At 41.2% G+C, this 26,887-nt stretch overlaps 1 protein-coding gene across 5 annotated transcripts in view; it reads left to right on the plus strand.

Annotated features, from left to right (window-relative positions):
- The window catches only part of fbrsl1 (fibrosin-like 1), a 187,732-nt gene that overhangs the window by 50,761 nt on the left and 110,084 nt on the right, over positions 1-26,887 (plus strand). For 4 of the 5 annotated variants that reach the window (XM_077600023.1, XM_077600024.1, XM_077600027.1 and 1 more), the window contains exons 3-4: positions 19,157-19,258; positions 23,854-23,889. In XM_077600023.1, coding sequence (XP_077456149.1) covers positions 19,157-19,258; positions 23,854-23,889 — 138 coding nt within the window. The remainder of the gene's footprint in view (positions 1-19,156; positions 19,259-23,853; positions 23,890-26,887) is intronic. The other variant, XM_077600025.1, reaches the window with a different exon arrangement.

Below are 26,887 nucleotides of genomic sequence, written 5' to 3' on the forward strand. Positions count from 1 at the left end.
TGTATGTATACATCCGACATTTGAACATTTGTTTTGTTTCCCTTGGTAATTGACACACGTTTTTAAATCAAACCTATGTATTCCACCAATGCTTTTTTTCTTGCAATGTGAAATTATTGACTATTCTTCAATGTAACTAACCGTGGTAGTGGCATCTTTGTCGCTTCAGCCCATTTGACCCCCACGTTAATGGGATCTGTTGTGCCCCCCTGCCCTTGTTTTCATAGACCCGTGCTTGAGAGGCATGGCGACCAGTGAAACTCGACATTAACTCAGATGGACTAAATGGGATTAGGCTTGTCACAGAGACAGATGAGATCCTTTGTAGCTATTATTCTTCCAGTTTTCCACTCAGAATGGCTATGGTACAACACTGACACCTGCTGCAAATAAAAAGCACAGCAGACATTTACACTTTGTTGCTAAATTCTGCTACCTTAGTTTGTCGCCATTTTATCTCAAATCATCCATTGGGGGTCACTGTTCCCATTCGGAAAGGATGGTAGGTGAAACCATGAGCCATAACCCCCCCCAGCCCACACTTCTGGCATTTTGCTTGTCTCACTAAAGCCTGCCTGGATTTTCAATATTGAGCCCAGGGGTGGGTCTTTTGCCCGTTCCATCGACATGTTTCCTGCAGTGCCTTGTAATCGAGGCGTAATGTGGCCATGGCCAACATATTGCCGCAAAAATATCAGCCTCGGAGATAATGAAATCCCATCGGAACACGTAGCTCGTGTTTGCGTTGTACATGCCGTCGCCATCCCATTTACTGTCAATATCAAGCAATACCGCCACATTAGAGAAAACATCTCCATGTATTCTGTCGTAGTGAACATTAATAGGTGATCAGGAGATGGGTTAAATAGAGACATTTTTAAAAAAGGCAGTGGCTCCTTAGGTGGTAACCGCTCAAATAGTCCCAGGGGCTATTTAGCCGGTAACCTATTATTTAACATTGAGTGAATAGGTTTTTTTTTTCTAAACCATTCAACCAATCTTACTGAAATTTGATGTGTTATTGCCAATTGATAGATTTTAACATTGAATAGGGATTTAATGACTATTATTTAGGCAGTGGCTCCGTAGTTTCTTACTATTTACCCCACACAGAATTCTTACCGGCTAAATAGCCATATGTGGCCATATAGGCTATTTGACCGGTTACCGGCTAAATAGCCCGTGGGACTATTTGACCGGTTACCGGCTAAGGAGCCACTGCCTAAAAAAAATAAGGCTCCACTCACCTAGTACATGCTGGAGTGGAAATCAGTGCTTTTAGTTTTTAATAATTTGGGGCATGTTTTTGCTACTTTGCACCCCTTTTTAAATAATTCACACAGTGGCAATTGCAGCAGGGGCTATAATTGTGTTTTCGTGTCGTATAGATCCTGCCATTAGGCCCCTGGGTCTGCAGGCAGTTATACGATGACAGCTGACAAGGGGGTGTGGCTCCTTTGAGAGAGAAGTGGTGTGTATCTGCGGTGGGGGGGGGACCACACGCACAAAAGCCACAATTACTTCCTGGAAGGTCCCTAGAGCTCAGTTGGAGTGTGTATGTAAAATGATGTGGGAGAGGCCATTTGTAAAACAAAGAGAGAGGAGGTCTAGGTGCAAAGGGGGGGCGATGGGTGGGTCTATTGCTTTTGCACAATAGCGTATGTATAGCCCGAGGCTGGGGTCGGAGTGTGGGGCTGGCTTGACTTGTCAGGCGTGGTTTGGACGTACCCCTTGGCAATACTTACAGAGCACGACCAGATGGAGGTATGGTTCTTGCGGTTGACCCTTTTGAGGGAAGCGGGTTAGGGTTGGTCCTCAGAGTCCTGAAGGGAGATGGTGCCCCAGGGGTCTAGACTATTAACACATCTGAGTCTGGAGTGCTGTGTTCTCCAGATGAAGCCACACGGTTAATGTGTTGTTGTTGTTTTTGTCGTGGTTGGCACTACGCTGTGTGCATGTGTTATTTAGAAGGGATGTTATGCACTGAGCTAGAGTGCGGAGCCAGCGTATCGGGGGAATGACTAAGATTAATTCATGCGTGCAAATTGGTAAGATAATTCCTCTCCAAGGTTCTGCGCCTTAACCTGAATGGCTGTGGCAGAAGAGTCTTGACAAATGGTATTAGAGCTTTGACACCTCAGATACAGTCATGTATCAAATGTTTTACAATTATTGTATTATATTTTTTGGGTTTATGTCGCACCAGACATCTAATATACAAGGAAGATGTGTCCGGAGCAGCTCGTTTGTCCCTCCTGGTTTGCCGTTGGGTTCAAGCAGCTGCGAGTGATTCATGATTACTTCCTGATGTGTATTTAAGCACCACGGAAGTGGTTGTCATTGTCAGATCGTACTGCTTGATACTGCATACATCGCTGCAAAGGTACTGTTCTCCATGCTCCGGTTTTGTTTCGTTTTGGGTTGTACAAGTCCTTGTTATTTTGTAAGGTGTTTTGAGTCATTAAAGTTACTATCATGAGCTCAGTTCGTCTCGTCCCCTCCTGCTTCCCCGCTACTGGGTCCAAATCCCTCCGATCGCGCCACGACGTCTCGGCGCAATCGTAACAAGATGAAAAAATAGTCACACTGGAGTATAGGTCAAATTTTTGGGGGGCCAATTTTATCAGAAAAATTGTCAAATGTTGAAATGGAGAACAGCATATCTGTAAACATAAATGTTTTTTCACATAACTATAGCCCTAAAAAAACAATATAGCAGGCTGTTCTGGGTCAGAGAGGGAAAAAAATGTCGCACAAGGGTGCAAATTATGGTCTGGAAAATACAATAGTCATCATTTGTTTCAGATGATGTTGTAATCATCTGTTAAAATAACCATCAGAATAAAAAAAGATTGCACTCTAGTGACAGTCCATGATCTGATATGGGCTCCCATTAGCCCAACCTCGGCAACTAAAGGGCTTTTCAACCTGATCCACTTAGTAAGGAGCTTCCCACCCACTGGTGGTCAATAGCGGGAACGTATTGCGGTGGGTCTGCTGATGCTGAAAGATCACCGTGAAAATGGTAATGTAGTGAGCCAAAAAGGATGACGCGTGTCACACAAGTCTTTCTTTTACATTTGTCTACAACAGTCATACACATGCGCATTGCTCATATTTCTCTTCCACTCACTCTCAGATGCAGTGAGCCTTGCAGAGGATCGTACACTTGGTTGCATTGTTCATCTGTGTGGCTGCGCCCTTTAGACCTGACAGCAGGGTATTAAATATTAGTGACGTTTTACAGTGGGGTTTGTAACGCGGTTATTCCAGTCAGTGGGCTTGTCTTCCCAGTGTCTGCACCCATGTGGGGCTTTGCTTTCACAGCAGTGGAGCTCCCGGGAATCCGCTTACTATCGTCTAATAAACACACAAACATTCATGTTTACAATGTTGAAATGGAAGCATGAATGGGCACATTAAAAAAGATAAATGAAATGACCTGCTTCCTTTTTCCATTCCAGGTGCTTTATTTGTATTAAATACCCTAGCAAATGGGTACAACGGTACTTAAAACACATCTTTGATTTGTTACGAATTTTGCAGCCTAAGCATGCAAAATACTACAGTGGTACCTCTACATACGAGCTTAATTCGTTCCAGGACTGCGCTCGTATGTGGATCCACGGCAACACACTCGTAACCGAACAAACACATTTAAATTAACTTGGATTAATATATACAGACACACTCAAACATACGTTTAATGTAACTTTACACAAAACTGAATTCTAATTTTGTTTTAATTTGTTTTACCTTTCTTCTCCTGGCCGGTTAGCTGTTTGCCACACCTCCACCCTCACGTTCGCTATCGATGGGCTGTTTGGTGTTGTATTCCCTTCAAAATATTCCGAAAATGATGCACGCAAATGTCCTCACAATAGGATAACGCACGACCACTTGCCAACGAGAAGTAGTCTTGAATGAGCGATCGCGGGAGCTACCAGGCTAAGGAAGGAAAAAATGCAACAGCTCAGCCTACCCACATATTGATTGTGGGTAATGAAGTTTTATTCTGAGAAAGGGTGCCATTGGCTATCGGTGTTGTGTGCACGAGTATACTTCATTACCCAGAAAGCCATCTTTTTGCCCGCGCATGCGCGTTGTGCGTTTTCTGGTCCATGTGTAGTCGAAAGAAACCGTTCAGTGCTCGTACATATCTGTTATACACGAAAGAGATGCGGCAAAAAAGACAGTGCGCTACAATGATAAACAGCCTCTCATGTCTTGGCCACCCGGCTTTCTCGCATCTCGAAATTTTTCCCGTATCTAGAGCAAATTATTTGCTCGAAATTTTCCTCGTATCTTGAGAATCTCGTAGGTAGAGCTGCTCGTATGTAGAGGTACCACTGTACTCGAATACATTCGTAGACAAACATTTATTTCATTTATTAATTAATGTAATAATTTTCAAAACAAAGGCATACACGTATATATGTCAAACCAAGCAATAATCAATTACTGCCTAACCGTGTTTAAAAAATGAATGGGTTTCTGCACATATTTGCTCTCTATTGTCCTTGTATTACATGGTTTCAATTTTAATTTCTGTAATCTGGTTGAAAACACAGAAAAAAAGGATCTTAATACAGAAAAAGTTCACCAAAACCAGATGTAATTGTCACATTCACTTATTCCGGAGACTTGACGACCTTGCGGACATATTTTCCCTCTTGTTTTCCACACACGTAAATGTTATTTTTTTCATCTTTTATTTTCTGCTCTTCATTTCTCCAGGGGTCTCCCCAGTGCCACGGCCACGCCTGACAAAATTGATCAGGCATAATTGGAGGGAGTCAGAGCTCAGACAAGTGGCAGTAAATAAATCTGCTTTGTGTTAATTGCAGATTTTACTATGTCGGTGTGAAGCAGTCTAAGGAGTAGCAAAACACTTAGCCACCGGCTGACAATAGACGATTAATTGGACGCCTCCAATGAGCATAATTAGACTGATTATTCGGGGAGATAAAGGAAACGTTTTATGTGTGCAGGAGCTAAGCCCCCCGCAACACTTACACAATAAACAGGTCCCTCTGTGGCATCATCCTTTGTATCGACTTTAAATATCTTTATGACTCTTGAGCGGTATGAACGATGCATAACATAGGATATCCGATTTGTGGTTAGCGATCCTTTCAGACAAGATCTTTTCAGTCCAACAGTTATAGCTAACATACTCTCAATGGATAGTGATAGTGAATGGCAGGAGATGTTTTGCCTTACCAAGAAGCTTCCGTAAATCTAGTTAATGCAACATTTCTTATGACTGTCGAGTTTGTGCGAAGACTGAGATCATTCGTTTCCAAATCCAATCCCAATGTTTGGGAGCGCCACAAAACCTTTGAGTTTTGCTGAAACCATTACCAACCACAGACTCTTGGATGTGATGTACTTATTCAACATTCTGCAAGCTCCCCGCCACTGGATAAGACAGCGGTTTGGCAGAAATATTTGGGATAGTATCTCACCAGAAAAGGGGCTTTTAAGACTACTTCAAAAAAAAGGAGTCGAGGGAGAAACAATGAGATGATTCATAAACACATGGAGGTTAACCCTAAGTGACTGCATAGCAACTGCACTATATTTGAGATATTTGAAGAGGATGTGATCAAACGTCAAATTAAAGAATCACATGACATTGCAACTACTTTCAAATTGAATGCCTTACACTCTTACTCAGACTACAATTTGACAAGAGAGAAAGTTCTTTGAAAAAGGGCGATGAAAGAACATTTTTGCAATCAAGGACTGTCATTCATTCAGAGCTTTCATTTATTGGTATGTGCTCAAAGGCATACAATAAAGTATTCTGATGTGAATGCATTATGATTAACAAGGAGGGGCCACTTCAATAAACGTGGGCCAAAATGTCTGTGCTGCGGAAATTGTATTTTTTGTAAGCAATAGAAAAGAAATTCTAAGCTACCTGCCCGGTGTGAAAAAGTAATTGCCACATAAACCTGGTAGCCTTGTGCAGAAGTCAGTCATTTGCTATTGATGGAAATATCTTTCAAATCTCTATAGAGACCATATTTTTGCCCACTATTCCTTAGATTACTGTTTTAATTCTGAAACACTGGACATTTATTTGACATAAATGTCTTTCTATCACAAATTCTTCATCCAGCCATTCAGAAGTTGACTTGCTGCTGTGCTTTGTATAAAACGATGTACGCTTTTGTTGAGATCACAAATCGGTGGCGAAAGATTTTTGCAATTATCCTCTATTTTCTTTTCAATAGTTCAGTTTCAGGCCCTGAAGCAGCAAAGCAGCCCCAGACCATCAGATTACCCCCAAATTCTTTTGTTGGTATGGTATTATTTTTCTGAAAAAGTCATATCATAGCAGATGTAACAACACACACATCTCCCCTAAAATTCCATCTTAGTATTCCATAAAAAATGTTTTACTCACTTAATTCATTTTTTTTCAATGAACGCCTTGTAAATTTAAACATTTCACAAGCGGATAAACATATCCCGAGCAATACCCATTATTTGACCATTCTGGTCAAGTGTACAAAACCTTTGAAAGAAATGTTGACATCTTCGAAGCACTTTTAGCTGGATTGGTGTTACCATGGGAACCTGTCATGTCTCTGCCTATCTTTAAGTGGGAAAACAATGTCGGGTTTCTGACCTGTACGAAGAGACTTAAAAAGTCAGCAACCTTTACTAGCTGATAAGCGGACAGCCTGGGGGAGGTTGGCTGAGCTGAGCAGTGCTGCTTTAGTGCCAAGGGTGCCGGGGGTTGAAGACCTTGACTTCTGCACCTGTGGTGTGATGGAGGGATTTGGCCTTGCAGCAAAAAGAGACAGAGCCCTTTGCTCTGAGCCAAAAGTGCCTTAGGGAGACGTTTTGATGCATGATGGATGGAATGAAATACAATAAAGTGGGATCAACCTAAGCAGCAGTTATTGGTGAAGAGGTGGTGGTTGCTCTAGCCTTCTGGCAATATTCAACCAAAGTCTGCCTTCTGTCTTCTGCATTTTACTATATAGAATTCCCTGCGGTGCCTTGGGAGAAAACTGCCTGTTTTAAGATGTTCTGAAATATAAGCTCATTGACATTTCAGCTTTAACTCGGAAGGGCATAAAATGCGGGAGTGCATCTCCATTGAGGAGAGGGCCCACTGACCTTGGAAAAATGTCTTGAATAAGAGAGCACAATTCTTGACATTCGTATGTGTTTTTTATTAGATTTTTATATTCTCTTTTTATCGTACGATTTATACTTATCAGCGCAAATATACGCTGCATTTAATTTGTGCTCTCTATGCTTATTTTTTTAAGTGTTTGTACCATTGGGGTGGAGAATTTGGACTATAGCACATATTAAGAAAATACTTTTACCATACTTAGTTTCAGTAATCTCTGTCATTTTATGCAGAGTACAGTTGAGCCTTGCTTTTTGCAGAGATTGGTCAAATTTCCCAAAGTACATGTGATTAAATTTTAATCCCATAGATGACAGTTCACCATTTTGCCTTGATTTACTGGCGTGTCCTCTCCAATGTTCGTATTTGGCACTGCCAATCTGATCGACTGGCGAAAAGTGCAAGAGTAACCAACCCACTTAGCACCTGAAGTAACCGAAAGGCTTTTGAACCTGTAAAAACCTTTTGGTGAAATCTGGACTCAATCTAGCGGGTATTTTGCAGTGCACCTAGTGTCCTTTTCAAATCTAAGAATTGTAATATTCGCCAGGATTTTCCAGTTCAAAACTCTAGACAGCCCCATAATCAAAGCCAACCAGCTCATAGTTAGCCTCAAAGCTGATTTTACCTTGGCCACCGGGTGGACCCCTTCATGTCCCACGGGGCGTGTGACTGCTAAGGGCTGGCCAAAAAGTCACGGCCAGAGATTAACTCTGCTATTTATGGCCCAAGATCGTCTAACTGCAGCTTCAGAGATGGGAAATATTGCTCACTTAGCAGGATTACTGGGTGCCGTAATGCCCCAAAGGCCTGCTTTATGGCGAGCCATAAATGTTCCCTGGGAGAGGCAGCGAGAGTCGGATTGATTAGTGCGACGGAGAAAAGTCGATCCGTTACCCACGCCCCACCGGGGAGCGATGTGATGGATGCTTCTGGGATGTAGAGAGAGGCACTGAAAGCAAGGGGAAGGCACTTTGCTCAGCACCATGCCACTTTCGGACACCCCCACAGTGACACAAGATGGAGCGCCATCATTGCACGCAGGGCCGCAGGAGCTTGTCGGCCAGTCGTGGAAGCACAATCCAGCTATGCTGCAACCCTTCACTATTCCACCGGCAGACAAATGGAGAGATGACCTTGCTAGATGCTTCCATTTATAAAAATCCCCCTTGCCGCCTTGCATCCCTGGGTATGAGTCATTTTAAAGCCAGAACCTGACGGCATACTCATCCACTTCAGGGCGACATTACGCCGCAACAGAGGTTCCGATAGACGACTCAGCCTAAAGCGGGCCTTTTTATTTTGGTTACAAGATGTTAATATTCCCCCAGGGCTCGGTTATCTAGTTAAAATGATGTACTTTTTGGAAGCGTTGAGTTTTAAATGCTGCTTGTTTGTTCTTATTCGGTTCCGTCCGGACTTCTGACGGATGTGTTGAAACTACGATGGATTTTTTCTGTCATGACCTTCAAATCTTGGGATGAAAAGTACATTTGAAAAGGCCTCACACTTGGTGATATTTCTATTAATTAAATAGACTAAGCCGTGGCGCGAAGACTAAATAATGTGGTTGAAAAATATAGACACTGTTATTGTAGTTTTAACACTTGTGTTTAAGGATTTTCTTTGCAGATTTGTGTCAAAACGACACATAAAGAAGGCCATAATTGCGTTAGGTTTTTCAGTTTCTGTTTATTTGCTCATTTGTGCAAAAAAGGAAGAAAAAAGAAACAAAGAAGCAGATTTACGGTGTAACATCGTCAATAAATTAACTTTAGTGTTAAAGATCAAGCAGCTCAGTTAACACAGCTTCCGTAAGACCCGATTGCCAGAAGCAATAAATTCTACAAAAATAACAGCAGGAAAGCTAAGTGGCAGGACATAATATACCAGCTCTTTCCGGGATGTAGTGATTTCTTTTAACATGACTCATGCTAGACCTCTCACCTTACCCGGCTGGCTTCATGATGTTGTTCAGATCCTACGACTGTGGCCCCCTTTAATGTTTTACAGCTGTGTTGGGCTCACATATTTGAGTAGCCTTCTTCTGCGTGAAGAATTTAGTTGAAAAGTTGACTCTACATCAAAGTGGACTATTTATACACTTGCTGCATGTTTTCCAAATGTCCGAAACATGGAAAACATGCGTACAAGCTGCGTAGAAAGCACCATATTTTTATTATTATTTTATAATGAAATGAAAGGTTTTTTTCTTAATTTAATGTGATACATTTTCTATTTTATGGATGTCTGTGGAATTTCCCTTTTTGGGGGGATTACCATCAAACTCATGTCAGCTGGTGTTTATTTATTTTAAATCAAGCCAAATGTGTCTTTTCATTTGCATTTACTCTTATACTCCTTTGATTGTCTCTTCATAATCCGCCAAACATATTTTTTGTTTATTGCCGCTACTAATTCCATATGGTATGATCCTCTTTTTGTTTAAAACCAAAATCCAACATTTGTTTGATTTTGTGCTAAATTCTGTTTTGCTTAACACTTTAAATTATTAGCCTGTCGCGCAGCTAAAGCTGATTATAATGCTTATCTGATACATGCCGATAAATATGGTCGTAATGCAAATAGGCCTGGAGTGAAGATAATATGGAGCCCATCCACCATCAAAAAGCCTAGCTGGGATAAAAAGATTGTATATGATCAGCACATCTAATACGACAACCCATTATAGAGAGCTTATTGCTTTTTTTTCGCTTATGTGACTAAAGCAAGACATTATAAATGTGGAAGAAACTAACGTACTACCATATTTTCCGCACTATAAGAGTCAACAAACAAGTATTTTTCCCTTGATTCATTCATGATGTTTAGTTAGCGCATTGGTTTATTTCACAAATAACTTGGGCAATTATCCCATTAGGTTGAGAATTTGCTGTATCTTTATATTCAGGCAATTATTAAGCCACCGCGAGGGTTTTGAGATGACAGATCCAGTCTCGGATTGATTGTTGACACGGCGCAGACCAAGTAAATGTCAAGCAGAATCAGACTTCTTCGTCTGCTGCTCCCTAGTTCGCTCCACTGGTTCATTTCTCTATCGCTTTGTTATTGATTTAGGACTAAATGTGGTTTCTGTAGATAGAGCCTCACAAGGCAGGTGTGGCCAGCTGTGATTTGAATAAAAGACAATCCCAGTTCAAACACAGAGAGGAAAGCCCCGGAGAAGATCAATCATAATCCCGAATCCAAGATACACATACCGAAACATATTGCTGTACAAAGATGTCTGCTGTGATTTGACAATTGGGATTTTATAATGTCAGCATTTTAAAAAGGCATTTCCACATTATTTTTCTCTGGCCTTTTACACTGCTATGCCATCTATGGACTGCAGTCTTATAGGATTTTTGGGGTTTATTTTTGTTTGTGTTTTCATGTCTTTGAACTTTTAACTACAGTTTTATTCACAGCACCATGTGTCTTTTAAATGTGCAATACAAATGATGGATTGATTGACGGTATGTTCAAGAATTGGCTTTGTTCAACTGTTAATCCTGATAATCTTACTATTAGAGCAAGGGTGTCAGACTCGGGTTGGTTCGCGGGCCGCGTTAACGTCAACTCGATTTCATGTGGGCCGGACCATTTTATATATAATATTTATATATATATTTTTTATAAATGGATTAAAAGAACTGGATTAAAAGCCCTGAATATTCAGTTTTTTATAGATCTAAAACAATGTTTATTTGAGCTTTTTAAAATATATTTTTAGATTTTACAAAATGATTTTTGAACTAAAAACACAAAAAATGGATTAAAAAATGACAATTATTGATTTAAGAGGGGGAAAATCAGGAAATTTAATATACATCTATACCCTTCATTTTAATTTGATCCTAAAACAGAAAGTCTGCACTCATGATTTACTTTCCCGGGCCACACAAAATGATGCGGCGGTCCAGATTTGGCCCCTGGGCCGCCACTTTGACACAAGTGTATTAGAGTAAACTTTAATGATAGAAAATACTTGATAAATGAAAAGTAATTTCTTTCTTTATTGCTTTCTAGCTACAATGTTAAGATCGAGGAATCTGGCCCTGTGTAACATTTTTGTACTGCAAAGACTTAAGGCATCAATAGTCAAACATTTGTGCCTTCTTTTTTACTCCATTTTTGATTGTACAGTTTACCATGAAACCTTATGAAACAAGCCATGTGAGAGTGCAAAAGAAAATGACTGAATCTTTAGCCTTTTTTAGAGCAGTCAAGGTGAAGATCTGCCAGAATTACCTTGGCAGAGCCAGACCTTTTGAGGTTCTATATCTACCGACTTGCCACGTTGCCAAGGTTGCTCACGCCTCGGACAATTACCTTGGCGGAATCCTTCTGTCATGAGTCATGTAAAGCATATGCAAACATTTTAGGGCGTAGGCACTATTGTTGTACATTCAAATTCTTGTGTGGCTATTAAAAAATATTCCCATACGAACAAAAAGAAAAATGAAACGCAACATTACACAATAAAAAAAAATTTAAAATGGATATCAATTTAAAAAAAAACATGAGTCACAGGCCCAGCCAAACAAAATGGTGCAACTTGTAGTCTGGAAAATTCAGTAGGTAATTTGCGATATATTTGGGACCAATTTCACTAATAATACCATATTTTCACGACTATAAGGCGCACCACATTATAAGGCGCACCCTTAATGAATGCCACATTTTTTCCATATATAAAGCACACTGGATTATAAGGCGCCGTGTCTATTTTGGAGGAAATTTAAGACTTAAGTGCGCCTTATAGTCGTGAAAATACGGTACACAATTTAAAGCAGATATCATTACGAGTAAATTCTCTTTAAATGGTAGTTAGTATTTTGTTGTTGTTTTTTGGGGGGGTTGACTAAATAGCATCATATTGCGCTGAATCCTGCCCAGAGATCTAATATTCGACATAATTGTGTTCTTTGGAATGGACAATCTCTTGTAAACCAACTGGTTGCAGCCATCTGTGAGCTTTTACCGCAGTTGCTCCAACATTCCATTAATCTCGTGTTCCACACAATCACCAAACTCAAACAAATGAATCAACGATCAAGAGAGATTTTCCTCTTTGATTGAAAACTGTAAAGTGTTAGTCTACATTCCATTGTAAAAATAGACAATTATTTTATACATAAGCGATGACTTAAAACTAATGAAACATAAAAGTACACTTGCCAGGACTCTTCTTTCTTCCCCAACATTCTGTCTTTCCTCCAACACATCACTTCTTCCAAAAATCCTTTGGCAGATTTTGCTGTGCAGGCATACGATAAGTTGTGAGTTGCCTTCCAAGGGCAGGACGAGTTCTCAGACATCAGAAAGAAGGCACGTCGAACTGAAGCTGATTCATTACACGTGTTGCATCTGCGTCCTGTTAAAAACCCTAAAGCACTCTGTCTGTCTCATCCGGTCTCCTTCTGTCACTTTCTGACTGTTTACCACCTTCCCAATTTCAGACCAGACCATCTTCATTCCTTTAAAAAAAGATATATATACACACATAAAAAATACCTCCATCTGTCTTCTCCTCCAGACAGCTATGAAGCCTCCACTAAATTTTAAGAGATTAAACTTTACATTTTGAATTTCAACCAACAGTACAGCTCAAGCCAATGCAAGTCATTTCAATTTATTTAAACAGATTAGGAACATATCCAAAATGACATCCAACAAGAACGCACATTTGTTACAAGTGGAAATATTATAGGAACAAAAGTTAGCCAATTAGGGACTGTGTGCTTTTTTCCCTTCTGTCTTGAGTTGTTCTTGGGTCAACAATAGAACATTAACTCAGCCAATTTTCCCAAGATGTAGTTTTAAAGAGCCATTTCCTGTGTAGATTGAAGATCACAGTTTGAAGTTAGACTGATTAGAAGTTTCAGACTGTTCTTCATCAATCCCTTGCTCATTTCCTCTTCTTCACAATCTCATCTCTAGAGTAATAGTGTTTGGTTGAATTATTGCAAACTTCTAAGTGTGTGTGTGTGTGTGTGCATGTGGACTTGTTAGAAGGGACCTTTTTGCCACATTTATGTCATTGTCAGCCGATAATTATTTCAGATTACATTTGAGGATATTAAAAATGTCTGAAATAACGTGTGAAGGTGAAAACGTTTTCAGGCGAAAGCGCCATGGCAGGAAAAAGTGTGACTATTTCACTTCTAAAACATCACTTTTTTTCCCTTTGGCTGTTAATATGATCATTTTCAAGTGCTAATAAAGTCATTCAGGGTGTTAGAACGTGAATGTCACTTAGCAAAAAAATAAACTTGAATGTCATTCACGGGGAAAAGCTTAACGGACTTCATGATTGTGATATTCCCTCATCTTAATTAACGTTTTGATGTCCTTGCGTCATGATTTATAGTTTACTATACAGACTTGTTATTCTAGTCCACTCTAATGACGTAATAAATAATCATAAGTCCTATTGTGTAAATAAGATGTAATGGGGAGATTTCATTTGTCTGTTGTATGCTTTTTATTTTAGTTGGAGAAGAAAATCTTAGACCTTTGGATGCCAAATTTCTCATTATTTAAATTGTGGCAATACTCTATCTTGTGTTATCTTTATGGTTTTTCAGCAAATCAATCATCATTGCACAAAGTCATTTCAGTATCCGTCGAAACGAGTGGTTCGCAGTCGGACCTTTAATCAGGTGATAAGGGCTTGACGCCTTTCTTATCACTGTCGAACTGCTATAGAATTGAGAGTCATAAATAAATTACACATCTGTCATAAAACATTATGCGCAGTCTGCAGTTTGTGTACTTTGATCCTCGTGTGGAGGCATTTAAAACAGATTATTAGTAACGTGATAACACATTGTTGCAATTGTAAAAACAGCAATGGAGGCTTCATCATCAACAGCGAACCAGTAGAGTTACTTCAACTCTGCTCACCCCTTTGGTTGTCTTGCTCCGTTACAGGGGACATATGTTGGGAATGATAGAGAGACCCGGGGTCTGCAGGGAATCCCCCTTCGCCTCAGATGTCTGTTCTAAATGACATCCCATGGGACTTGGGGTTCTCGTGGGATCCGTGCTACCTGGGAATGAGGCTGGTTTCATTTTACAGGTTGAGTGCTTTGTTGCAGTTATGGTCAAAAGCCACCCAGGTTAGCCTCTCACTGTGCCTGACTCCTTCCTCTTCTCTTGTAAACCTCAATTGTACTCACTTTGAAGTTTTAACATTTGGTTTTGTTGCCTGAATAGCCACGTCAACTTACATTTTCTCATAAGATTTTGAATCGTCTTATAAATTGCATTGTAGCTCTGGGTCTGCAAAGGAAGGGAGTTATGGAAGCATTTTAGGCCGTGTATAATATGTGTACCATTTTTATGTGGACATTTATTATAAGACAGGATCCATGAATAATGCATGGTTAAAAGGCGTAATGGATGCACTGGGACTCGTCAAAATAAAAGCAAAAATCCATTTGCTCCCCTTGTAGTAAATCCACTAGCTTGTCCTTGGGCTAATTTCCAACTTGGGACTTGTGGGGGGGGAGCAAGTGCACGCCTTGATAGCGATTTCAAGCGATGGAGGTGTTAGTGGTGCTGTAAAGTGAAAGGGAAGGGAGGGGGAAAGTGAAATGAGACATGGATGAGGAACAAAGCCAGGGATACCGCCTTCGCTTGATGCCCCCCCCCCATCATCTCACTGTTCCTGCCTCTCCTTCCCACTCTCCCGTCTGTCTCTCGCCATAACTCCTTCCCACTGCCTCTGAGCAGCTGCCACTTCTGAGCCTGAAGAAAATGAAGGCAGATGAATCAATTTGGCCTGTGGCCCTAAAGTGCACTTCTCTGCACCCGAGCCTAGGCGGGGGGGATAATGAGCCAATAGATTGAGCCCTGCATCGAGGCGCCTCGGCTAGCCACACCGTCGGGCCCTTTCGCACACACACAAAACTCATGCCTCCCTGAGTAGGGGTATCGGCCTGTCACTGGGTTAATGGGGGTGAGGGTCCTTTGCGCAGGACACTTTTCCGAACAAATTAAAGGAAGTATCCGTATCTGTTCTCCTCGGTCCATCCCCCATCCTTTCTTGCCCCTTGAATCTGCAACGCCAGGGCTTTCAATGGATGAACACCTGACTCAAGCGTGCCAGAGTTGTGGGTGGGGGGCAAAGTCCAAGATTCAAGGGTAATAAAGACTGACACAGACACAAGGATGAAACACAACCTCCCTTAGCACTGTTGACAGGTGATGTCTGACTAGGGAGTAAGAGATGGAAGAGGTACGTTGCCGTAACTGTCTTTCATCCTTTGCGAGGCAGATACTGGAAGACTGCACATACTTCCATTGCCCCCTCCAACCTCCCACAAGGTGATTGAGGTAGTAGTAGGAGGAATGGGGTGGGGCAACAAAGAAGCCCAAGTCGGCCTTGAGACTCCTTGTAAGGGCTGTGGAGTGATTGGCATTGCCAAGACACAGTAGACGTTTGCCTGGCCTAAATTGAAGTGACATGGGAATCCAGTCTTGCTGTCGTTTCTTTTAACAAGCCCCTCCTTTTTTTAATCAGGTAGGAATTGTGACTTTACCCAGGGTTAAAGTAGAAATGAACAGACAAAGTCAGCACCACTCAACTTGGGCGTTGGTGAGGGAGGATTAAGATGCTGGAGGGCCCTTTGAAGATAATTAAAGAGCACGGAGCAGCGGCCTCAAGAGAATGACTGGAGGCATGTTCAATACCGAGACTAATGGTGCTAATTTCTTGTACATTATTCATGTAAAACATGGGTTCTCACTTAGCTGGACGTTTTTTTTCCTCTCTTATCAGCACTCCAAATAAATAAATGGATTATCTTGGAATGAAGACTACTTCAGATGGAAACTAGCAATAACAATTCCATCATGCAAGGATGAAATCTGGTTTAGGAATGATTAAACCCAACATGAACCAAAATGACAAATATTGTGTCCACACCCCGGTGTGTTTGAATGAGATCTTTTAAGGAGGTTTTGGCCAAAATTTTCATTTGAGGTCTTTACTGAAAACTCACAAATTATTCTATCACAGTTTGTAATCAGTGTTCGACAACGTTCGTTGTATAAACCGAAAGGCAAATTTTCAAACGCAGTTAGATAGCCAAAAATCTAAGCACTTATTTTTAATGCTGACGCAATTGCGGTTCCTACCGATCCCAATTTAACCGATTAGTTTGCTCAAATGTGCTGTAAAAATGGCAACAATCTAATGACACACTTATTTCAAGAACATACAGTGTTGTCCGTAATTCTTATTGTTTAGAATATTGCTGGCTCGTTCAATGTATTCTAAGGAAAACTGTGTTTTGTTCCCAATTAAAGTTGTGCATTTGGGACAATTAAGGAGTATTATACACAGCATGAGACACTGAGTTTGTTTTATTCTTTCGTTATTTGACAGAGTTAAACTCCTTCAAAGATCAATAGCCCTATGTTCCACTGAACAACACCGCAGAGATGGTCCATGAAAGCTATATGATTAACTTGGCAGACTAATTAGATACTTTAGTCTGATCAATAGTCAAGTTGATTGCTGTTTGGGTCGTTTTGCTGCTTACTATCATGGCGGCAGAAGCATTTCGGCACACCTTCAGTAAGTTTCCAGTGGCATTGGTGTTGGATAAACAAAATATCTAAAGCTGTCAGGATGAAAACTGAACAGTATCTTGACACCAACTGTCACTGCTTCTTTCCTTGTTCACCTTGCAAGATTTGTCTCTTTACTGGTTTTCTGATAGAAGCAAATCCAAAACACCTACACCATCATTTGTGAGTTTAAAGGAGAGATGAAGCTGACAGCATGTCGACAGATAAAAATGATGAGAGGCAGAATTCCAATTTAATAGATCCAGTTGCCATTTTCCCCTTTTTTTCCACCACTTTCACACTGCATTCCTGTTAAATCGTGCCATCGGACGCGTAACAGCAAGGCTTTACTTGATTCACTCGATCCCTTGAGACAAAACTTGCTGAAGCAGGACACTGAAATTCAAAATGCATTTTCACACAGCAGTTTTGCCAGGCTCCGTGAAAAAAATACTGTAATTATTGGACTATCAGGCGAACTGACTATAAGATGCACTCACCTAATTTTACAAGAAAACTGTATTTGTTCATATATACATAATCCGCAGTGGACTATTAATTGTAGCTGTAGTTACACTAAAAGACATGCAGTTCATTACCCTGTAAAAATCCATTAATAAGTATACTATATACCACATGTGTCAAATTGGTGGCCCGGGGGCCAAATCTGGCCCGCCACATCATTTTGTGCGGCCCGAGAAAGTAAATCACGGCCGACTTTCTGTTTTAGGATCAAATTAAAATGAAGTGTATAGATGTATATTGAATTTCCTGATTTCCCCCCTTTTAAATCAATAATTGTAATTTTTTAATCAAATTTTTTCTGTGTTTTTAGTTCAAAAATAATTTTGTAAAATCTAAAAATATATTTTAAAAAATCTAAAATAAACATTGTATTATATCTATAAAAAAATGAATATTCAGGACTTTTGATCCGGTTCTTTTAATCCAGTTATTTAAAAAAATCTAAATATTATATCTAAAATGGTCCGGCCCACATGAAACCTAGTTGACGTTAATGCGGCCCGCGAACCAACACGAGTCTGACACCCTTGCTATAGACCAACGAGTTCTAAAGTGAGAAGAAAGTAGCCATTCATTCAATTCTGAAAATTATGTCATTGCTGCTTTACATTGCACTCATGCCCTGGCTAGCAAAACAAAACAAAAAACCGCAAGACCACGGCTTTTTTCGTAGGTTCTTCTCTGCCATATCCACTCCAAGCCCATCATGTTATCCCTGACCTCAGAGCAGTGTTCACACCCTGTGGCGAAACGTCATGCTTGCCCAGCAGCAGCGTAGTAATTAAAAGGAAATCACTTCTACTTGGCATGTGAGCTTGTGGGCACAAGGGTAGACAAACACTCTCTCTCTCAGCTGCCTTCCCCCACCTGCCAGGTGGTAGTGTTCAGGACCTGTCAGATTAGCTGATGACCCTTTTAATTCTAGCCCAGCCGGGGGCCATAATTGATATTTACTGGGAAAGGTTAATTGTAGCAGTGATCATCTTAAATTACAGTGGAGATCAGGAGACCAAGGCCAGCCGGCACGCATGTCACCTGGGGAGGTGCTATGTGTAAATAGCTAGTGGAATGGAATACACCCAGCAGCCATCGCCATTTTAACTCCATGGTGGGGTGTTACCGTGAGACGTCGGGATTGGCTGGTACTATCGTGACCCAGACATTTCTGTGTTTAGCTTGCTAACCTTCCATCTGTTTGGGAATTTGAATGTATGCCAGTTGTGGTGTTGACTAAGCCTCTAATAAAAAAATATATATCCACGATAGAATGAGGTTTATCATCATAGAGGGGGCTAATTTCTATTGGTCCATGGAAGCGAATAAGTGAGCTTTTATGTAAACATTTCTTGCTACAACACAATGGGGACAAATTTGTTGGTTACTTTCTGTTAGGGGAGCTGTTATGAGTTCTGAAATTACATGACTGAAATTTAACTGATTGTGATAGACCATGCATTTTTTTAATTAAAAACTGTTTTCACATCAGTTTGCTGATAGCTGCAGAAATTAGCCACACCAAAAATGTGACTTTAAAACACGGAGGCTAAAAAAGTGTTTGCAATGGTTTTAGAAAAGTACACTTCCCCATCTGAAACACAGAAGAGGGATTATTTTTCTCTATCTGTCACATGGTGTCTTGAATTTGTGAAGGCTATAATACAATCTTAAAAGTGAGATTTTCTGGACATAAAACATGCAAGCCAGTGTCTGAAAGTCCAAAATAAGATGAAATATGCGTGGAAAAAAGACAAAAAGCCAAGGAGAAAACACACTAAAGAAAATCCTACGTCATTTGAAGACATTGTCGTTATTCCGCATTGTAGTGTATTGCTTCTAACAGTACACAGAAAGCTTTTTACTCAAGTGTGGTTTTTCTCTTTTGTCCTCCAGATCAAACCATTAATGCGCTTTCCAGTCAGATTTTTTAAAGACGAGACAATGCCGGACTTCAGCCTATCTCACAGGAGCAGCACCAAGGAACAACAGATCGAGGTAAGACAGCTTTTCCATGTTATGTGTTATATAGATATGTTCCCCTTACATTAATTAGGAAAGTAGTGTAGCCTATGTTGTTGTATAACCCTCACTTTTTTAAAATCATAGTTGCTAACCCACAATTTCACTGGACGCTTAAAGACAGAAAATGATAATGAAGCTGGTCAAACAGCATCTAGTTCATCTGGCATTATTTCAACCCTTGGCACATTTCAATGCAATGTAGACATGCTCTTGGAGGGTTTAGCAAGATCTGGGCTGACCTTGGCATGGAATGAGTTAAAGAACTGTTCCAATTATCACTGTGCCAGAATTCATATGCCAGCTCATTCAAAGGATGAGTAGGTGGCAAAGGCAAATTGAGGCAGGCATTGGTTCAGCGTCAAGCTTGAAATAATGCAATTTAGATACTGGGAAAAGTAATGAGAATTTATGCTAAATCCAAAGCAGCATTTTAAATGAATGTAGAAATATGCGTCCTAACAGATGCCTGTCAAGCAGCACCCCAATACCCCCCAAACTAAACTCAATCAGCTTGTTCATTTATCTGTCAAAAGCAGGAAGTGAGAGAGCAAACGCAGGCTTCCTTCCCTTCGCTGGTGAATCGACCGAAGCAAAAAGATTTAATGAACTTGTTAAATACACTGTTTTAAGCTATTCAATGTTCCAATTGAAAAAGCCGCCCAATTAAAAAATCTGTCACTTTCTGGAACTGGCTGTTTCTGTCTTGCAGCATCTGTTTCTCTCATCGCCGTTCTCTGTCTCGGTGGTTCGCTCTCTCTCCTTTTCTTTCTCGCTTTTGTTTTGTACAAAAGGATGTCTCTTAATAAAAAAGTCAGAAGCGAGAGGAGGGCTTGTCAGATGAAAACACGATGTCGGTTGACAGCTCTGACAGGGATCTATGACAAGCTCCAAGGAGGGGCCATGAATGAGTGATTGCGGTGGGGGTGGCGAAGGAGAGGATAGCTGAAAATTGCACGCTGCAATTGCTGACAGTGTTAGATGTGGAATATCGCTCTAATACGTTGCCAAATGAATGGCGTGCAGACGCTGGCGGTTGTCACCGTGCCATCCACATCTATCCGTATCCAACCATCTGGCTCTCTTGGTATTTCTCATGTCTGTCTCCCAATGTCTGAGCTGGAGTTTGACTTCCATTTAAGTAAGGCCATGAATCACCGACCTCGTGTCGTTGCATTTCGTGCATTTCCTTCAACAGCATAAAATGCCTGGTACTTAACCAAGAACACTTCACATTAGCATAACGCGTACCAGATCAAAGTAACAGCTTTTAAGAGCGTATAATGAATGATGCCATGATGACAGCAACTGAAATGGATTTCTCTTGTCGCAATGCCAAAAAGAAGCATAGACAAATGTTATGTGATTGTTGTCGCCTGTCTGCATTTAAAAACAGTCATGCATCAATTTGAGAGCCAAGGATTTTCATTGTTCATTGCCATGACTCTATTTGTTTATATTGACTCGATAATTGTGCTTGTGGTGCAGATGTCACACATGAATTTGGGAAATATACGCGGTAGGGAGGGAAGCTTGTGCTACTGTTCAACTCTGCCAACAAACTACCATCTTCATATAAATCCACACAATTGACTTGACGTGTTCCACTAGATGACAGGGAGTCATGCACCACTTTCTTAGTCACGCCTGTTATGATTGCCCCTAAAACCTTCTGCCTTGATAGCAACAATGGTCTCGGATGGGTAAATATTCATATTATTTTCTCGTCCCTCTAAAATTGTATTCTCTTTGCATTCCGTTTTTTTATTGGTGAAGGAGTGCGCATGGTAATGTAGAGAGGATTAGGGGGCGGATTTCTACATATTTCTGCTCTCAAGCTGTTGGTTAACCCTTCCTTGCCGCCAGCCTCCGTCTTGTCTTTCTTAGTAGCCACGAACATCCACCCTCCTTTACCTCTCTCTTTCTTTCTGTCTCTCGTTCTATCGCACACACACCACACACATCCCTTCACCCTCCCCCAAACACTCGCTCTCTGGGGCAGGTTCTTAAATCCTTTTGAAGTCCTAAGCACTGCAGAAATCCATTGAGAGCCATGTATAATGGCTTTTAAGAGAGAGTGTTTAGCTATATGCCGACCCTATGGCTTATGAACCGCTGGCGTTTTAATGGATCCCCCTGCTACCAGCCCCTTTTCCCTCCCTTCACCAGTACTAAATCCAATGGATTGTCCCTCATTATCATTTAAATAAGCCTCTCTTTCTACCCAGAATGCGCCAAGTTGAATGAACTCTACATAGTTCAGCTAATTCCAAATGCTCTTGGCCTCCTAACACCTAAGGGTGCATTTACACGCTGGCGCTCCAACCAAAACAACAGAAAACACGGGAGAGGTTTGTGTGCACACCTGAAAACAATGGAGTATTCATGCCATGCAGTAGGGGGCAGTGTAGTTTTTAGTACACCACAGCTGATACTCAGGGTTTTTAGAAAATTTTCTCCTGAGCTCAAGCGGACTGTCCTTGCAAAAGACATTGTTTTTCAAACTACTAGACTGTCTTTCCGCCTTAAAGGGTACTCGGTCGTTTGGTTGCCGGTCGTTTGGTTGCCGGTCTTTTGGTTGCCGGTCTTTTGGTCGCCCGGAAGGTTATTGATAATTACCATTTAAATCGTTGTTCAAATTCCCTAAATACAAACTGTGAATTATTATTTAGTCATACTTAATGCCCTAGTAATTATTAGGGTAAAGAAAAGCTCCAAATTTCCCGGACTTTTATTGTTTTTTGTTGGAGAACTTGTTTAGACCCTGACTGACCTAGCTTCTTAAAGGGACAACGCATGTACATACAAACTCTTATACACTCACATGTCCGCTCAGTGAAACTGCTCAGGGCCATTGTTGGCTTTTGGATGTATGTGTTTCAAAACTCATGACACAAAGTTCCGTGTTCTAAAATTCAAAACAACGCAACCAGATGTTGTAGATGAGGTGGGCAGGAGGGACTTCTCATACGCAAAATGACATACGCCGTGTGGTGGCAAAATCGGAGTAAAAGAGTCCACTTGGTTTTTTGTTAAAGAAAGCCTCGCAACCAAATCATTCCATTTGAGAGCCACGATTAAAAAGCTTGCGTTTTTGCTTTCCATTTTTACCGTCGTCCGTGCAAACGCTAGACTAATTCGTAACAAAATCGTTGCGGGTTGGTGTCAAAAGCATTCTTCCTCAAAGGCCCTGAAATGTTGTCCAAATTCGTAACACAATCGTTGCAGGTTGGCGTCAAAGCGTTTTTGCGCAAAAGCCCTCCAAGCCATGTTGTCCTAAATGAATATTTATTGCAACATTTCATATGGAAATATTCAAACACACATAGTCTGTTTAAACTCGCTCTATGATCCCATAAGGCACATATCCAAATTTTACTGGAATGTACTTTAGTTTTTGTGGATATCATTTTCCTTGTATCTATTGCTTCCAACACCAACCCACCTCCCCCTTCCTGGTCTGATATTGAAGGGATCAGAGAGTTTGAGATGGACATGGAATAGCCTTTTGATTCCTGCAGAGCCTGCGTTCCGGTTCGCGGCAGGACTTCTGCCTAATCATCACCACAGGGGCTGTCCTGCAAATCAGGGGGGCACACAAGCGTTGATGAGTGCTGAAGCCAAGGGCAGGTGTGGAAGAATAGATGAAGGGGAACAGGAAAGGGAAAAGTCCTGGTTGAACGTGTGGGGGTGCTTGTTTGGATTGAAGTTAGACCCATGGATGAAATTGGTCTAGCAGAAAAGTTCCCTCCAGAGACCTGGGGGAGAAATTGCCTATCTAGACAGAGGAATAAAAGCAGTGAAAAATGGAAGTAGAGGGAGGGATTTTGAGATTGGTGCTCCTGCTGGGTGAAAACAGGCCGTTGTGTCAGAAAACAACAAAATCTAGCCGTTTCAGCATGTGTCCTGTTCTTTTGGCATTTAGAGAGCTGCATAGTGAATTGTGTCCTTCCATTTTTTAGCTCTGAATATTTTAATTTTAATATTGAGCTTTTCTATTCCTTTATTCCCTTTCCTAGGGGATCTGGTGAGCACTCGTTGAGCCTTCAATGAATGGTGAATTCAAAAAGAATTCTCTTTGGAATTTCAATCATTCGTTTTTACTTTTGTTATTGATACTCTACGTATCCCCTATGGAATTATCGTACTTGTCAGTGACTTAAAATGCTACAATGAGATGGAGCATTGTGCTCAATAAGAAAATGGCATTCAATGTCATTCGATTGCAAGCATTTGTAAAATCACTTTGAAAATGTGCGGATTCATGCCTGGTGAGTTGGACGTCACATTGCGCATGATTATGCAAGCATTTGCTAAATTTTTGTTTCATACTTGCCCACTTGCCAACAACTAATGTGATGGAAGAGTTGAAATTTGTGGTAGCAATTTAGCATAGTGCCATATTGGAGTCCAGAATATGGGATAGAAGTCTGTGGCTGCAGCATACATGGTGAGCCGGGTAAAAGGTTAACGTGAATATTGATATTAAAGCGGCACTGCTTCATCATGTCTGTGTCAGGGAGTGAAATGCTCCTTAAAGGTCATTGTTGTTCCCCTCGCTCTTTCTACAGAGTTCCACTCACTCGTTGTCAGGCTGCGACTACCGGGTAAGTGACATTTTCATGCTTCATAGCTTTATGGCGGAATTACAATCTTCAACGACCCGCTTTATGGCCCCGGTGCTCTACATTTTAATTATATTAAATCGAGTAATGGAGAAATCATGATATTAGAAGCATTAATTCTGTCTGACTGATTAAATCGTTGCAAGGTGTCCTGTACTACCTTGGCAAAAGTAGTGTTGTTTAATTGGCATCTATGGTGGCTCTTCTGTTTTTACTTTTTCTTTTTAATCTAGAACTCGCCTATAGGTATTATTGAAATGGTATAAATGTGTTGAACTTTGTTTGCTGTGATATTGATTTTATTTAATGATGTTTTTCAAAGACTCTCTCTCCCACAAAACCATCAGATAGTTTGTCACACAGTGTAGAATTTGGCTATTTTTATCCTGTTAGAGCATCTGTTGTCTTGGCCCTGTGAGTTTTGAAATGGTCGATTTGTTTTCTCATTTCAATGATGTGTGTATTCTCTTGGTAATTGAGCCGTCGTCCTTTACGTCCTTTGCTCAAAGATGAGCTCACAAGAGAGATATTCTTTAAAGTGAGCTACTTTTAGCTAAGGAGTGGCATATGGCAATTGATATGTTGCCATCTAGACAAACAAAACAACTCCAACGGTTGACATGGTTTGTCATTGTTAATCGGCCTCAAAAGATTATCATTAAAGCCTCTAACAAAGTGTAACTTGGGAAGACATTGATCCCCCTTCTTCTTTTTTTTTAAATATGTTATTTTAATAGAACATGTCACATTCATATTCCCTGGTGGCTGAATATTCACTGATGAAAACAAGTAAGACCTTCCAAAAAAGCACGTGGAGGCCTTTGGCTCAAACTGTCAGTTTGAGTCGACATTGCACGAGGTGTTCTCTTCATCTAAAGCAGGCGGGGGGTCTATTATGGATGTGGTGAAAACTTGGTGGGTGGTGATTTTCAGGCGGGCATTGTGCTTTCAAAAGATAGACGGGTAAAGAGGGCAGGAAGTCTCAAGTTGTCTGTCTTCACTATCCGGCGATCCAGCATTGCTATCTGCAATGTTTGTAGCCTTTGGGCATCTCCCGGGCTCTGAGCTCTGACTCTCAATCTGCTCAACTGCCGAGCCCACTTGATTTCTGCAGGCAGCTTATCTGTAAGTGCTCCAGGCCTTACAGAATGACGGTTTCCAAAAGGGAGGCAGGGGTTGTCGGGTCGGGGTACTCCGGGGAGCTTCCAGGCTAAGGCTGAGTGGGTATGGGAGGAGGAAGAGGGAAGAGGAACAAGGCCACGGGCTGGACTGAGTGTTATGACTGGAGGAAAATGGAGAGACTGCACATGTGGGTGGAAGGCTATATGTGAGGTGGAATCATTATGTAGGAGGGCTGGCCACAAAGTACAGAGGTGGGGGTGTGAAAAATTGTAACATATGAGAATGTTGAATCCCAACCTGGCAAGCCATCTTGACCTTGTCCATATACAAGAAACATGACAAGTCGGTCTGGTCTTCTGTGGTTTGAAATGCATTTCCACGCCGGTCCAATCTGGATCAACAAATCACAGCACGCAAGGTGGGATTTTGTGATGCGTTATGAAGGCGAGTGACAGCAAGTCTTATAATCTTCTGGGAGCTCTGGAAGGTGTTCTGTGTTTTCTTCTTTTTTTTCTCTTTTAATCCGACAAAGAGGCTGCTATTGCTTGTACAGCCTAGTCCCATTCGGGGTACAAAGAACACCAAAACAAACTATGCACACTTATCTATTGCAAAAAAAGATTGCACAAAACACTTGGCATCTTTCCCTACAACAGCATTTCAAGAGAAGGCACAAAATTACAAGACGTACTTCCTAATAGTTATGTTTCTTCCGATTGGTGAAATTCCTAAACCCAAGTACATTTCTCCAACTTTCCCTATCCTTACCAATTAATATCTCTTTCAGGAGTTACTACTCATAACGGTTCTGTTCAGTCTAGCAGAGATATGTCACAGCAAGACTCGCTCCCTATCTCACAAAGTGTGAGGGACTGGATATGGAATTGTTTAACAGAGGAGTCTCTATTCCGTCTGTTTCGTGCAGGCTTCGTTACAGCCTTGGCTCTGTTTGGGAGACAATATATGTGCCTTGTTTCCTGCTCTGTACGTGCTTGTTGTTTCAGCGTGGATAGGCCTGGACTCCAATTTATCGCTCTCTCCGGGGCTTTTTGATAAAGAACCCAGCACCCTCCCCTGCGTCTGTGAGATAGGACTTACAAGAAGCCGGGAAATTGTCAGAAAATCTCTCTGCTACTATCGGCCCATTCTGTCGCTACCCCTGGGCTGGATATATTGTACACAGGAGGAGACAGTTAAACTCGGCAAGAAATACAACACGCCACCGTTTCCGTTCAGATTAATTGAGTTAGTTTCCCACCCTCTTTTCTTTTACCACCCAAGGCCAAACTACGTCTGATGTTTTCATGTACAATGAAAGCATCAATCTTTTTCTGCACAATATATCTCGCACGACTGTTTTGGCAGGGTTTGTGCAGCCATGGATTTAAACCTTAGCCGTGCAGTTTGGTTAAGGAAAGCTAGCCTGGAGCTGCCACACACCCATTCTTTACTTCCAGTACTCAAGAACTCATTATCACATTTAATGGTGGACGCGTCCAACAGTTTTGGAGATGCGGCTTTTTAAACAGAATGCACACATTTCTCTTGGCCTGTATTTAATTTTTGTAAAATACATCCGTTATTAGCATGGATTTAAATTTTTTCAAGCATTTTCTGTCTCTGGTTTCTTGTCTGTGGGGCACACCAGTGTGTCCTCAGCACCGGCTCCTCACACAGTGAAAATTAGTGCAAGAAACCAAGAGCTCAGCAGGAGTAGGTCAGGGCCCAGACAATGTGCTGCTCTTGAGGTGGGGCACTGCCTGTCAGCAGCCCTCTGTGAGAGCTGTCTTCCATGAAAACCTATTTGTTTATCCCTGTGTGTGGTCTAGCTTCAGCTCCCAGACCCTGCTGCTCCCAA

Source organism: Stigmatopora argus, chromosome 5, assembly GCF_051989625.1.
Source record: "Stigmatopora argus isolate UIUO_Sarg chromosome 5, RoL_Sarg_1.0, whole genome shotgun sequence".
NCBI classification, from domain to species: domain Eukaryota; kingdom Metazoa; phylum Chordata; class Actinopteri; order Syngnathiformes; family Syngnathidae; genus Stigmatopora; species Stigmatopora argus.